This window comes from Montipora foliosa, chromosome 7 (genome assembly GCF_036669935.1).
Source record: "Montipora foliosa isolate CH-2021 chromosome 7, ASM3666993v2, whole genome shotgun sequence".
NCBI lineage: Eukaryota > Metazoa > Cnidaria > Anthozoa > Scleractinia > Acroporidae > Montipora > Montipora foliosa.
This window is the reverse complement of record NC_090875.1, coordinates 40,429,006-40,444,757: the sequence shown is the minus strand read 5'-3', so window position 1 is coordinate 40,444,757 and position 15,752 is coordinate 40,429,006. Positions and strand designations below refer to the sequence as shown.

Below are 15,752 nucleotides of genomic sequence, written 5' to 3'. Positions count from 1 at the left end.
CAGGCTTTAGCGTCCATCGATTTCTCATTTTTTCATTGTTTTGAGATCAAATTTTAACGACGGAAAAAATGACTTGGATTTCACACCTTCCCAATATGCAAGACAAAAGTATTCTCAAGGGGAAAACTTCCCCAGCCCGGGCTGAAACGAGACAACAGTCATGGATGTTCATCTGTACGGGTCCGAAAATGATCCCAGAATTGCAAACGATCCCCAAACTGTACCGCAAATGATCCCGAAAAAAGTGACGAATGGCGTGGAGGGTGGAATGATCTGGCTAGAGAATTAATGTCAAGAGCGCTTATTTTTATTAAAATCACTTTAATTCATGGATTATTATAGTTTTCCAGAAAGACTGAATTTTGTTTCTTACCACGCTGTTATAAATTTGCCACATTTAATTATCGGATACAATCATCAAAAACTAACTTTGACGCAATTCTTAACTGATTGATACCAGGGGCCCGTTTCTCGAACCCTGCGTGTGTTTGCCAGAGTTGTTTGAATATCCCGACTTCTTGTTTTCGTTTCGTGCTTTTGCAGTTACTGGTCACGCGTGACTGACACCAGAATTTATTTGAAATTTTAACTCATGCATGCTCAAAACGAAATGTCCATGAATCAAGGCCGCTGGCAGACCCGAAAGAGACTCCGCTCGCAGGGTTCAAGAAATGGGCCCCTGGTCACAATCAGTTAAGAATTGCGTCCGATTTAGTTTGTGATGATTGTATCCGATGATTAAATGTGGCAAATTTATAACAGCGTGGTAAAAAACAAAATTCAGTCTTTCTGGAAAACTGTAATGAGGCAGAAACCTGTTGTGAGCCATGATCTAAAGCGGTTTTAATAAAAATAAGGGCTCTTCACATTAATTCTCTAGTCAGACTATTCCACCCTCCATGCCATTCCTTACTTTTTTTCGGGATCATTTGCGGTCCTGGTATCATTTGCGGTATAGTTTGGGGATCGCGTGCGGTTCTGAGATCATTTGCGGACCCGTGCAGATGAACATCCATGACTATCGTCTCGTTTTAGCCCAGGCGGGACAAGTATTCGCTCGAGAATACTTTTGTCTTTCATATTGGGAAGGGATGAAATCCAAGTCATTTTTTTCCGTCAAGATTTGATCCCAAAACAATGAATAAATGAGAAATCGATGAACGGTAAAGCCTGTTTTTTCCTTGTTCTGTTCTTACGTCTAAATATAGAATAATGCAACAATAAAGACAACAAAGTCATTTTTTCATTTTTCCATTTTTTCCAAAAAATTGGAAAAATGGAAAAATAAAACAACTCAACGAGGCTATCCCATTATTTTAATTTTCTATTTTTTGTAGAAAACAGAAAAATTACAAAAAAATGTCCAAAAGGCTGTTTTGTGTAATCAATTTTGCCTTGGATTTGCAGGTTGCATGCTTTTAAATTAATTTATGAAAACCTCGAATAAAATAAAATAAGGCCCGAAATGCTGCAAAGGCCCTTTATTCAGTTGGGCTTGGTTTTGTGATTTATTTTGTAGAGAAAAGTATGCCATAGCACACATGTACAGAGCACAGTTTGTTAATCATTATGATTTTATAAGACCCACTACATGGTTTGTCTGAGGGTGCACATAAAAAATGATTACTGCAAGTGTTTTCCATCGCATATTAATAAAATACAGCAGTCACTGTGATATAGTTACATATGAGGTTATAAGTAGAGGTGAGTGTTCCCCCAGTGAGAGCACATGTTTTTCCACACCAGTAGTGCTTCTGTTCAGCCATGTATTCTGAGCCATGATCAGAAGTACTCTGCAAATTATTATTTAGTTTGAAGGTTAGGCTGTTAATTGAAAGGACAAGAAGAATGTACTTTAAAATGTCCAAAAAGGCTGTTTTGGGTAATAAAATCATATTTTCAAAACTTTGAATAAAGTTGAAAAGAGGAAAAAGAAAAATCGGTGCAAATTTCCGTTGTTTGGTCCAAGTTACGTTACATTGCCAGTTCAAAAATAAACAACAAACCCTTGACGTACACAAAATATGATTTTTCAATTACTGTGGAAAAAATGCAAAATTGAATTGGCCGAACTGTGCACGGACCGATAATGACTGAAACTACCTACCTTGTAAATTGCTTGAACTAAGAGCGCACATTTTTTTAGCTCATAAAACAGCATTTTGGCGAGAGCAGGATAAATGACTATTGTTGTGAAGGCATTTTTAGAGTGGGGGAAAGATATTTCAAAAAGCTTGACATTTTCTTCACGAATTTACCCTTCGTTAAGAGAAACCATTGCAACTAAACACTAATACGAAACAGAAAAAAATCGTAAAAAAAATTTTTTTTGTTCAAAGTAAAGCATTTGCAGCAGCGAAACTGTCAACAAATTACCTGTGTGTTGCAAGGGACACAGACGGAAATGACCAAGGATTGCGGAGATAGAAGTCTAGGAAAGTGTGTCATAATTCATCAAATACGAATACTCAAATAGTGCAGACGTAGAAAACGTTGATCTTGAACGCTGCACATTTTTTAAGACCCGTAACTGTATACCACTGAAAAAAAAAAGGAATGAAAACGTTGACAATGCAAATTTAAACTTGGGGGAGGGGTAACATTTTTGAGCAAATTGAATCTGTAAATAAAACACTCTCAAGTCAAGATTTAGCCTCAATTATTGCCTCTGAAACTAAGAAACGCTTTCATCAAATCATTCTGCTATAACACAAACACAACTTCGATTCCTTGAAACTTACCTCATTTAATTGATTTCTCTCTTAGCCACCTTAATTGAAAGGGAAATCCCCTTTCCCTTCGCTGTGCTTCACATGAAATAAACCATTTTGTTCAGACTCTGATCTTCAAATCTCGCCAATCGAAGCGACAGCAAATTCTGCAAAAGCATTCTGTGACAGAACTGTTGTTGAACTAAAAAACATTCTTTCAATCTTTCTTGAACTGTGTTTCTAAAGCGGCGATCTCCAATTATAAATACTGCACGACACACCCCGCAAAACAAAATGGCGCCGCAGTGTGTTCGATCTTTAATGGCTCGCGCACGCGCAGACAGAATGCCCTTCCCCTTATTGGATTACTTTCATGTGGCTGCAGAAATTGTGAAAACAAGGCAATTCTGCTGCCGTCACAAAGTTTAAAAAAAGCTACCCTCCCCACCCCTGTGCTTTGGTCAGACAACCAACAATCACCACCCCACGCCACTCTGTGGGTTCACTCTAATTGGTGATCAAAGGCAAACTATCATTCAGGCCTAGACTAGTCCAGGAAAAATTGCCAAGGCATCCTACACTGTAAAGTCTCACTTAACAAGGCCACAAACTCTAACTGCAGTTAAAGTCTCAAAGCAGCAACCCTCCCCCCCTCCCCCCCCAGCCCTGTGCTTTTGACACACAACTCAGAGCTAGAACTGTCCCTGGGATGTTTGGCAAAGCAGGCCTTGACGGCAAGCCCCCTCAATTTTGAGAGGCCACAATGCCTTGAACACGGGCTACGGCCGTCCTTAAGCGAAAACTCCAGCAGCTATCTTTTAGCGAATTCGCTCATATATATATATATATCTCCAATTATATATATATATATATATATATATATATATATATATATATATATATATTTTTTTTTTTTTTTTTAAGGGGAAAAAAGGACGCAACTACATTTCCCGACAAGCCTGTTTCGTGAATCGCTTCACTCTTCAGGGGTTTAAATAAATATATATATATATAATGAGTCATTGCCGCTAGCAATTGCGCATGCTCACTAGCTCGCTAGTTTGAGCACTCTGGCATGGCTTAGATGTACCACATGTGTGGGACATTTGGGGTGGCTTTATAAGCTTAACCTCCATCCCAGACATCAGCACTGCACTGATGAGGCCCAGAAGGCCGAAACAGTACTGTCTGCAGTCAGTTATATATATATGTATATGTATATGTATATGTATATGTATATATATATATATATAGAAGAGTGGACTACTTTTTCATTGCAGATCGACAAGCTTGTTTCGTAGGAGCGTAGCGCTCCCACTCTTCAGGATCTTATGATTCTATTTACATAAACGCGGTATTTATGCGTTCATTTTTTCATCACACTTGCTTACACATTGTTTGGTTCTTCATTACACGTTCTTTAGTAACCAGTGCCTCGCAAAGGGCATTGTGTACCAGGCCTCTGTCACATCTAGCGAGGGGACTGAGCACTACGTAGGGCTCACGGACACGGACTTTAAGGCGAGGTTCGCAAACCACAAGCAATCTCTTAGGACAGAAAAGTACAGTAATCAAACTGAGCTAAGCAAATATGTATGGCGCTTAAAGAAAGCAAAAACAGAGTATCAGATCACTTGGAAAATTCTAGGCAGAGCGCGTGCGTATTGTAACACTACAAAAAGATGTAACTTATGCACACTTGAAAAATATTACATAATTTGCCACCCGAAGCTCGCCACACTTAACAAAAGGTCAGAGTTAGTTAGCAGCTGCCGGCATGCAAGTAGGTTTTTACTAAAGCACGTGTAATTAAGAACCAAACAATGTGTAAGCAAGTGTGATGAAAAAATGAACGCATAAATACCGCGTTTATGTAAATAGAATCATAAGATCCTGAAGAGTGGGAGCGCTACGCTCCTACGAAACAAGCTTGTCGATCTGCAATGAAAAAGTAGTCCACTCTTCTATATATATAACCAGCTCCAACTCCTTTGTTGTTGAGCACTCTCTGAGGGCTAGTATTGGAACTTAAAGTACTGTGTATGTATATATATATATATATATATATATATATATATATATATATATGTTTATATCCAATTATTGCGGCTATTGGACCTCTTTAGCTTGTACGTTTTGTTTTCCTATTTCAGACCACGTGATGTACCCAAGCGAATCTTCGTTTTGGTTTCTCATAAGTTACGCATACATATGCGCATGCAAAATGACGAGGTTAGAAATGGGAAAACAAAACGTACAAGTTATAGAGAGGTCCATTAAAAGTTTGAGCGTGGATACGCGCTGTAATTTACGCGTCCTTCTATTTTGTCTAGAACGAAAACTATCTCGACATATTAATGCAATGAATTTCAAGCTGCTATTTGGCTTATGTGTACCAGTTCTGGACATAGTACAGCGCACCCTTAATTTATTTAGAAGTATGTAATGTAGTATCGGTCATGTGATCCACATACGAGAAGTTAGAAGAGTGGCCTAGGAATAGAAGAGGATTGCATTTGTGCTAGAGTTGTTGAGTTAAGCTTAAATGTGGCTTGAATGCGGTTATAACTGATTGTCAAGTACAGATACAACATGTATAGTAAAGTTTGAATTGACAACTATAGAGGTACAAAATAAGGGTTGCTGTTGTCATTGTATACGAATATATAAATTTCATATTTCATAATGGAAAACATATGCAATAGTTTCATTTATTCTCCATTATCAGCCCCTGTAACGAATTTGTCGAAGAACTAAACCTCAAAATCTATTTTTCCTTAGGCGTTATCAGACGCCAGCTATGCTATTCAGTTATACCCAAATCATGTTTGTGGCTGGCTTCCCCGAGGATTATGAAGAAAACTAAAGGTAAAGGGCGCAGAAGGACAGTTATCTTGAGAACTTAATTATTCTGAGGGAAAAACATCATCGCGGTTATGAGGCAACATAAGCGCAGTTTCGAAAGAAGCCTGAAGAAATCAAGGCTTTGAACGCTACTAGAACCTATTACCTCGCGATTGCTACGCTGCACTTGCTAGACCATCTGAGCTATCAGGCTATCTGGGAGCTGATCACTTGCAAGTTTGCATTGTATCCTGACTCGTCCCTAGTCGCCTCTCCTCGCTTTCATCCTTCCCATCGCCCCTTGTGCGCGCCACTCGTTATACAAGCAAGACGACTGGGGACGAGTCAATATTGTATCCCGTGAATAGCGGTATTTTTCTTGTTCAGAAACATTGACGTCACATTTCTTTTGATATTCAAATTTGCCAACCACGGAACAAAAGAAGTCATTGTTCAATACCCAATTAGGTTCTGGCTGGCATATTAATAACAATGGATGACGTCACAAGAAACGTCGTTATATGAGAAAGAACTATTTAGTTGGGAATTAGTTAATGGTTATGTTCTAAGTTAGATCGAGTTCAATCGAATATCTCACTCTAAACGTTAAAAAGTTGTTGTTTTTGTTGTTGTTGTCGTTGTTGTTGTGTTTGAGTGGATTTGCCACAAGTCGACCTCACATGTCATCCCGTTTGTTCAAAGGACGGATAATGTAGCTATAATGTTTTCCAGTGGGTAAGTCATTATCCGATAGTTTCGATCTTTGCGAAGATTTCGTTATTTGCCCACGTCACCGCAAATATCCACACTCTAAGCACGTCTATGTAAAGGCGTGGTGAATGAATAGCTTGGCCAACGCTTAACGGCCCGTTTATTTTACACTCTGGATTCTCTGATTGCACATGACGTCACGGCGGGCATGTTGGTGGAAAGAACAATAGCGAAAACGTTTCTTGGGAATCATGATTATGCAAGAAACTTTCGCTATATTTTTCTATTGCTTTGGCACCAACATGGACTTTTTATCATATCCAGGTGATCTGGTGACGTAATTCGGAGGACTGGGGAGAACAATTTTAACGCCGTGTTCCACGACCGCGCGCGGCCTTATTTTGGAATTCAACTGGCAGAGGCGAGGTTAGATCTTGTCGGGTCTACTTGAATGTTCATTCAGTAACAGGAAAATGTGATAGACACGTAATGATCTGTTGAGTTTTGGCGATGGCAATACTGCAGGGAGTTTGTTTGGAAACAACACCTAAGGTAGCGCGCGGTTGTGGGATACGGCGTTAAAATTTTTCTTCCCGGTCCTCCAAATTACGTCACCAGATCACCTGGATGAGTGCAATTAAAGAATAGTGACTTACTCTTCGTAGCGATACTCACCGTTACGACACCTATTGTCATTAACGTGCCAACCAGAGATCTATCGACTGCCGAAACAATGGCTTTTTTTTGTTCTGTGGCTGGCAAAATTTAAATATCAAAGCAATTGTTTGTTTATAAACGGTGAATATCGCTATATCCACCAAATAAAGTTAAACGGTCTTTGAAGAAGTGAGGCCAAGATTTTAGGATCAGGATTTGTGCGGGTTAAGAACACTCGCTTTTCATTAATGTAGCCTGGGTTCGATTTAATGGATAACTGATAGCCATCTAGTAAGTATGACGTAATGACATATTGAGGTCACGCTATCCTGTCACGCTGATAGGGAAAGTAACCAAGTGATCACGAATGACTACATATCAGTGGCAAGAACAATCGTAGCAAGTTTATCGTGTATTACGTAATGGACCACCTAATCATAAATATTATACAAATAATAATCATAAAAAGGATGGATGAACGTACTAGACCAAGCACTGATTTTTCTTTACAGAGAGGCTTAAAAGATAAAATGAAAGAGAGAAGGCAAGAACCCGACCTTATCAAGGTATCCTATTTACAAACTACACCCCAAATCACCATTTTTAAAACGTTAGGCGCGTTCACACTAGGAACACCGGAGAAAAAAAACCTTAATCTCGGTACTCATCGAAGAAACAATGCTATTCGGGAAGCAGGAACTCATGAGTTGGAGCTTGCCTCTCTCATCCAAGCCCTATGAGTTAACCTTTGGGTGTATCTTGTATCTTTCTATTCTTAGAATGCCACGAGTTCTTTGCCTCTACACTTACTGTTGACAAAGGCCAATCAGAATAAGGTTATTGTCAAACGAAGACAAAAATAGCAGAAACAACGTATGAAAATTGAAGTAAATGTTAGTGTTCTGTTGAGGAGTTAGTGCTAAACATAGAAAGATAAGCACAATTAAAGTTTGACTCCAGGCTGTACTTCATAGGGAGGCTCCTAGTCATGGGTCCCTAGGGGACAAGAATATTTCTCTGCTCGCGCTCCTTGCGCATAAGGCCCCAAATTTGCGTTTCCATATCAGTGTAAACAACGTCATGCTTGTAGAATGTCTTGCGCTTTTTTAGGCCTGTGAAATCAACCCGGATGCAATGATGTTTGTGAACATCAGCGACATGAAAGACCAATTTCAAATCATGTTTGACAGGTATGTACGCCAGTTACTGCGTACTGATCTAAATTAAAGATGCACGTCAAAGGAATGAGACTTAATAGATCAAACGTAGTAGCATTTAATATACCAGTCAGCCCCAAGTAGAGTATAAAATATTGTTGTCTCTCTTGCTGTCGGGACCCACCATTGGTAAGAAAATAGGGTAACCCATCTGTGCGAGAAAATTTCGTTTTGGTCACCTTACGACCCCTCCATGTATGCCAATGTGACCAGTATCACGTGACCATATCGCAGGCTCAAGTTTAGAGCTAATCAACACAAATAAGGCAAAATAACTAAATAAATGCTTACCTTTATAACTTATCACCGATGGACGTGCATTCGCATTGACGTCACGGCAGCCATGTTGGAGGAAAAATACACAACTGCGATCCCAGGCCCTCTCTGACCGTGAAAGAGGATAAGAGACAAAGCCTGGGTTCCATGTTTGAAGAAAACACAGACGGCAGCCAAGAGGGAGGATAAAAGATTTGATCCTTTTGAGAATTAATTTCTTTTTGTGCTTATTCTTTCAATTGTTTCTTTAAAGCAATATGGCTGCTACTCAGGGGAAAAAACAAGGAGATTTCTCCTAGCTAGTAAAAGATCGACACTGAAGATATCTCAGCAAGGAATCGTCTGACGTAATGCGGCGAGTTAATTATTTATATGTGATCACGTATGTGCTTGGATAAAATGAATGACACAACAACTTTAGCCAAATTGAGAAGCAGACGCCTTTAATTAACCCACAAGTGTCAATCTCTCTCTTTTGACCTTGGCCCATCAGTTTTATACTGTGTTACTACGAAACCCCGGATCTCTGAAATGGGCCCGAATTACTGAGTAATTGCCCCGCCCACTTTCGCTTGTAAATAGTTCAAATTCTTGAGAGGTGTTGTGTTCGATGCTACTTTTCAGGCCAGGGAACCTTTCTTGCACTCAAACTAACAGAGAATGCATGGTTGCACTTGCAACCTCTTCGCTCGACAAGAACAATTTTATCCATTTCCCGCCGGGGCTCAAGATTTTGAAAACGTATCTTTACAATGTTGTGGTTGTTCCGGTACACCTTGACGGCGAAAGCCGGCTATTGCTCACACCGTGGGAAAAAAATTTCATCAAAATGTTTAACTGAAGGGAGAGGGGCAGTCACTCAAAAATTTGGGCCCATTCCACACATCGGTGGTTTTCGTAGTATATTAATTTACAATACGGCTTCCGCCAAATTATGCCCAATCAGATTGGTCCTGATGACCACAACGCCTCTGATTGGTCTGCGATCCCGAAGCCCCACGATTGCTCGTGCTTCATGCAAAATCATGGGTGGTACAAGGAACACGGTAATACGAGGAATAGGTAATGTCGAGACCGATGAGCCGCTTCCATCGGAGTTTATGAACTTCTGCCAAAGCATCGAGAAATTAAGGTGGGGAGGGGGGGGGGGGGGGCTTGTTGACAAATACTGAATAATATCATTTTTGTGGCTTTATTTTCTTCCCGTTGTAGATTTCTTCCATCCATTCGTGTGTCCCACACCTCATCTGTCCGTGACGTCATCGTTAATAACATGGTGTCCAATTCTACGCAGCCACAAGAATTATCATCTAAAATATTTATTTGTGGAGTAGCAAAGCCATACAGACAAATTATTGCCTGTCCAACACGAGAAAATAGGCATTCTGACAGATTCCTCGAAAGATGTCAGTCAGAACCGAGCATGTCGTATCACAAGCAATCTATGACCTGCAACGTTGGTTTGATAGAGAGGCCGACAACAATATCTTCCTCGGATATTTCACGCAAGTCATTTATTCCACAACTAACTCTCAAAGATGTTGTGAGCGTGAAAAGCGCGTGCATTTGTCGTAAAGAAAAGATCATTGGAAAAAGATACAAACATTGCTGGGAAAACGGGCTGCAAGAATCTGAAGTAAGTATTTAGACTTAAGAATATCTCACACCCTAGCCACATGGACATCTTGCGTGTGGAGTCTATGTTTTAGTAAGTCTGGAAAGGTTTGCACAACCATCGAAAGCAAAGATGAATATGTTTTGAGGATTCCCTTCTTAGGATTGTAAAGCCCAACAACTATAACAAGGGGAAAATTGCTCGATCGAGCGAAATGATGTTTAAGGTAATCATTTCATCATAGGCTTCCAAGAGTATACACGTGCCCATTGCGGACCTATTATTTCGTTTTGTCTTCGGTTTTCCGTGATTTTATTACCAGTGTGCTCGTTTTCCTGTCTGCTTCCCACGTGCCTCTAGATGTTTCTTCACATCATGATGTAACATCTTACATATGTTTGTTGTTGTGATCAATTAAAATTGCCCAGCAATCAGGTGAAAGTTGTTGAAGTTGGGAAAAAGGGAAAGAGGACACTTCGTGACGCTTATTAAAATCGTCGTGTATCTAATTGGATGCATTTTATAGACATATATGTTATGTGACGTATTAGCCGTGGCGTCAATTGGCTAAGTTAAAGTGGTAGTATGACCAAAAAATCAATTCTTCTTGTTCTGTGGATTTCAAAAGCATGTTAACTTAACAGTAAGTGGCCTAAGTCTTAAGGCTTTTTTTAAAAGAAGATACCTGTTTATTTTAACTGGAATTTTTCTATTTAATGCTCCCCGCCATTAGTAATATTACTCACTTTGAAATCTTGTGAGAGCTGGATCGAGGAGAAAATGACGTTAAATACTCATTAGGTTAAGAGAACAATGCGTGTGTACGCGACTGAATTAATGTGCAGCACGGAAATTTAGGGCTTTCAGACTTTTAAACTCGTGTTTTTCATATATAATAAGCTGCGTTTACACGCTGAAATTCTAAGCTTTTGAGTAAATGACGTCACTTTTCCTAAATTCAACCCTAATCGGTTTAATCGGTCAGTTTAGAACGTGAGAAATAGCATACCGCGAAATCCAAAACTTACAGTCAAAGTAAACAGCCTTTGGATAAAAATCAAAGCTCAAAATTTTGCCAGTCAGGCGTCAAGCAAACATTTTCAAATTCAGAAGAAAAAGGGAAGTGATTTTTTTTTAAATCATATGGTAACACTTTAACAATAATTAGTGAAAGGAGCCGTTCTAGATAGATGATCTGAGAAAACGGCAACGCAGATGAGAGATAAGTTGTCAGCTTTGAGTCATGACCACCTGACCAAACACTGAACTCGTAGGAATGTATAACTGGGAAAATAAAGTTACGTATCGAAGCAAGATTGCTTTATATGTTCAAAAGTTTAAGTGACGGACTCAAGTTTCTTTCTTTCTATTTCTTTTCCTTTTAGGACATTTCATACCTAGCGGAGAGAATGTACTCCAGGTAAGTGGATCAAAGGGATATTAACCGCTCAGTGCTAGAAGCTGGTTTGAAAGTTGCTGCCCGTAGTACGAGCACTATTAAAAGAAAAAAACAAATAATATTCACCTCATCTAGGGTATTCCAAGACAGAAGTTAAATATTTTGATCAAGAGCCGATACAACGTAGATTTGATTTTAGTGGTGTACTCTATTTCGGCTGGCCAAACCAGCCTTCTTCAGGTACAATGGAAGTTTACATTGGATTGCTTCTATGCACATATATATAGTAAATGTATATATAGTATGTATAGTAACTAGGTCAACATCCATTTACTATATATACATAGAGGCTATCCAATGTAAACTCTTATTGTACCTGAAGAAGGCTGGTTTGGACAGCCGAAATATAGTACACTACTAAAATCAAATCTACGTTGTATCGGCTCTCGCTCAAAATATTTAGCTTCTCAACTTGAAATTTTGCCGATCAGATCAAGTCACTGATCCAACGTACACCGACAGGAAGATTGTCCATGTTTGCTTGCTTTAAAACTCTGCTATACCAAGACAGTATTAGATACTGAATTCCATGCAGTGGGTTCCGGATTTTATGTCCTTAATTCCAGATTGCCCCTCCATCGATTCCGGATTCCTGACGTGCCCAGAATCTATATTTTACCGTGGTTCCAAACAGGCCACTTGACCAAAAATGCCGTAATACTTTTTGCTTGTCCTCCAAAATTTTGCATAAGCATTGTTTCCAGTTTCTCTTGTGACTTACAAGGGTCACAAGCGAAAATAAAAACAATGCTTCTGCAAAATTTTGGAGGGCAAACAGCATTCTGGTAATTTGGAAAGAGGCCTTTTCTGACTCCGGATTTCAGATTCTTCGGACAAAAATTTCCTGGATTACCTATCACAGTGCAACAGTATCGTTAACAGTTTGAATTTTTTTTTTCAGGAAATGGCTACAAGATCAGATACCAACAAAAATTCCAGACATGGCTGGCTGTCGAAAGCTTCCATAATGAAACTAAAACGAACACTGCAACAAATTCAACTGAATATAAACCCAGGCTCCAGAAATATGAATTGAATGCAGAACAAATGGAGAACGACAAAGGAGCACGATTCTTAATCCAGCCAATGACCATTACACAGCAATCAAAAAGCGAAATTATCGGAATTATCCTGCTACTCCTGCACTTTTGAGGACAACCGCTGTAAGCCCATACCACCTTTTCATAGCGCATCACCGTTGACGCCAAGACCACAAAAAGATTCCCATAGGCAACTATTTAAATGTTAACGAAGTAATGCAACGGCGGTATGATTGTATACCTGTACTTTTGATAAGAATTCTCTCAGTTTACGAAAACCTAATCTTAATTTTACCTATATATGGAAAGAACTCAAGTGAGGCCATCGCTACTGTGTGGATGTGATGGATGAAGACTTGCACTTAATTTTACCTGCTCACAAATTTGCCGCGCTTTCAAGACGCACGCTCTAATCACGTGCAAGTCCAAGGTTCAAGCTCTTGTTTCCCTAGGGAGTTAGTGACTATTGTTCACCCTAGGGAGTTACACAGGTCTGAGGCGCGTCACGTGATACGTTTTCGTCCAATAGAAAACTTGCATTTCAGTAACGAGCTACAACAATAATTATTGATCGATTTTCGAGTTGGTTATTGTTAAAGCAAAGGACACTAATAAACAACAACAGGTTGATGTGTCTCCGTAAATCTCTCGTGCTTCTTTGCTTACATTTTTTGCCTTATTAACACAAGGCTGTCGTTTTCTAACCAGGCAGCTGAATATTGAAAGTGCATTGCCTAATGATCTATGTCTGAACATTTGAACCCGACATACCAGATAATCTCTGAGCAACGATCCTAGCTTTGAAAATTCGAAAGTTTACAAAGAATTCAGTTTATCGTATCATGAGCACTTTTGCCACCCAAGAATTTATCAGTTTTTGATGGCTAATAACTGGCGCGTTATCAAAGCCAAATGCTAAAAAATTGAGATTTAACTAAGTTTGACAAGTGCTATTAACTTTTGAAGTCAGTTTTTAAATAGCATAATGCCTTCTGTGAGCAAACAAGTATGTTAATGAAACAAAATGTAAAGACGTCAATTGGTTTAGAAGAAAACACTTGCTGGTCCTTCTTTTCAACTCTAAAGCAGAATGCAACCACAGCAGCACTGTTGGGGGTAGTCTGGGGCGTGTACTTTGTGCTCCATTCCGTAAACCCAGAAACGAGTGTTTGTGTCCTTCCACCGATATTTCACTTCTGAGACAGGAACGGCGGGTAAAGTGTGACGCTGAAATAAACCAGCAAAAATTAAGGCCCCGAACACACGTGTCCGGAAATTTTTGTATTCCGACTACGCCTTGTGTCCACACGTATCCGGCGAATAGGCCAGTTTCGTATTCTAACGGTTGGACTGGATCTAGCATGAAATGGAGGCTAATGCGGGCAAATTAATTTGCATTTGCAAAGATTTGCCAGCATTAGCCTCCATTTCATGCTAGATCCAGTCCAGCCGTGAGAATTCAATTCCTATCCGCAAATTTTCGAATACGCTGACGTAACACTATCGGATCCCGTTTTCCCAGGGTGAGATGAATCAACACAGCGTATCGCAACCCACCCTCTACCTCTGAAATGACGATTATCGACAAATCCTAATTTCTCTAAATTGACTATTATGGTCAATTTAGGACGCTTACCGCTTGATAGAGTTTATGGGAAATTAATATATATATTTTAAATCGGAACCCAAATGCCTCAATTCGCATTCGATTAATAACCCTTTCACTTAACCACTACTAGACTACCATATTGCTAGCTGCCAGAACATTATTTGTGTATGTGTATACCTGCTAAGAAACAAGTTTAAGTAGCAGAAAATGTCGGTTACCAAACCTAAAGAGAAAGCACTAGACTTAACCACTATTCAGCCAATGATTTTATGTATACTAATTAGTGTTGATAAATAATCGGCACAATTGTCACGGCCAGTTGATCTTTAGGGGTGGATAAGAGCACTTCCTTCAAAGTGGGTGCTCTGGGTTCAAATCCCGTCCAGGAATACAACATTTACTTTTTTTTTCTTTTTATCTGCTACCACAAGTCCTGGGAAAGAGTAATCTAAACTGAGGATAACAGTCAATCCAGAGTTAAATTACGAATTGTTGATAATCGTCGTTTCAGAGGTACGGGATTTGTTGCGTATCGACTTTGGACCTTGAAATACTCTCACATGCAACTCGTTGACGAAACGATAAATGTGTACTGGAAAGTTGTGGATGGAAAGAGGTATTTTTTCTGAGAAATATCGGCGCTGCTTAGAAAATATCCGAGCGCTCCTTTGCTCTACCGCTGAGCAGAAGTACACTCGTGGCAGCTAGGCCTTTAATCTAGGTTCAGGTAAGAGCTCAGCCCGTGGAACCTCAATCTCCTCTAATTCCTGGAGTCAACCCTTTCCTAAGAATATTTGTTTTTAGGAACAGGTTTTTCCCTCGAAAATTATCGCATTTCCCTTGACGCTAAGATAGCTTTGTTAAGATTGGCTCAGGGTTTTACAACAGTGGCTGTGCTGAATCTCCCAAGGGAGGCGTTGTGCTCGGGAAAAGGCTGATTTCTAGGCGAAGTATGGGAGATAGAGGCTCCCCTTGACAAGCTCGTCCCGCTAGGATTCTTTCAGAATTGGGAGAAAAATTCCTCAATGTGTGCGGCCATCTTGAGAATCGAGCTGAGCTTGGTTTAATCAAGCAGCCAATAAAAATACATGGCATACTCACGCGACTCCAGCGGTTCAGGATGGTGTCGGAGGAAGAAATTCCCACGTCACTGAAATCACGTGAGAATGCCACGTATTTTTATTGGATGCTTCGTTGACCAAGCTCAACTCGATTCTCACGATGGCCGCACACAATAAGGAATTTGCCTCGCGAGGCGAAAAATATCAAACATGTTTGATTTTTTCCTCACGGCCTCGCGAGGCCAATTTCTCACCAAAAGTTCCCCGCACACGGTGAGAAAACGGCTGAGCAAACCGCCTCGCGAGGCAGTTTGCTCAGCTCTTTCCTCACCGTGTGCGGCGGGCATAAGCGACTTAAGAATGATACGTGTTTTCACGGATAAGAATAGGTTTCATGCCGGTAATATGAGGAGAGAGCGTGTGCGAATGCATCAATAATGTGGCGGGAGATCCTAACGAAGCTTGTATGCACGTCCTTCTTATTATAATCACTGTTCTTGTGCGTGTTGCACTAGAGTTGTATTTCCGAAATTAATTACCCACTTGCTTATC

The 15,752-nt window shown here is 39.9% G+C and overlaps 1 protein-coding gene across 1 annotated transcript; it reads left to right on the top strand.

Moving 5' to 3' along the window:
- The first annotated feature begins 9,701 nt into the window (after positions 1–9,701).
- Positions 9,702–12,586, top strand: LOC138011802 (uncharacterized). The gene is made up of 3 exons (XM_068859007.1): positions 9,702–10,052; positions 11,417–11,451; positions 12,392–12,586. Exons 1-3 carry the CDS (start codon positions 9,840–9,842, stop codon positions 12,456–12,458), a joined length of 315 nt encoding a protein of 104 aa, XP_068715108.1. The 5' UTR covers positions 9,702–9,839; the 3' UTR covers positions 12,459–12,586.
- Positions 12,587–15,752: the final 3,166 nt, after the last annotated feature.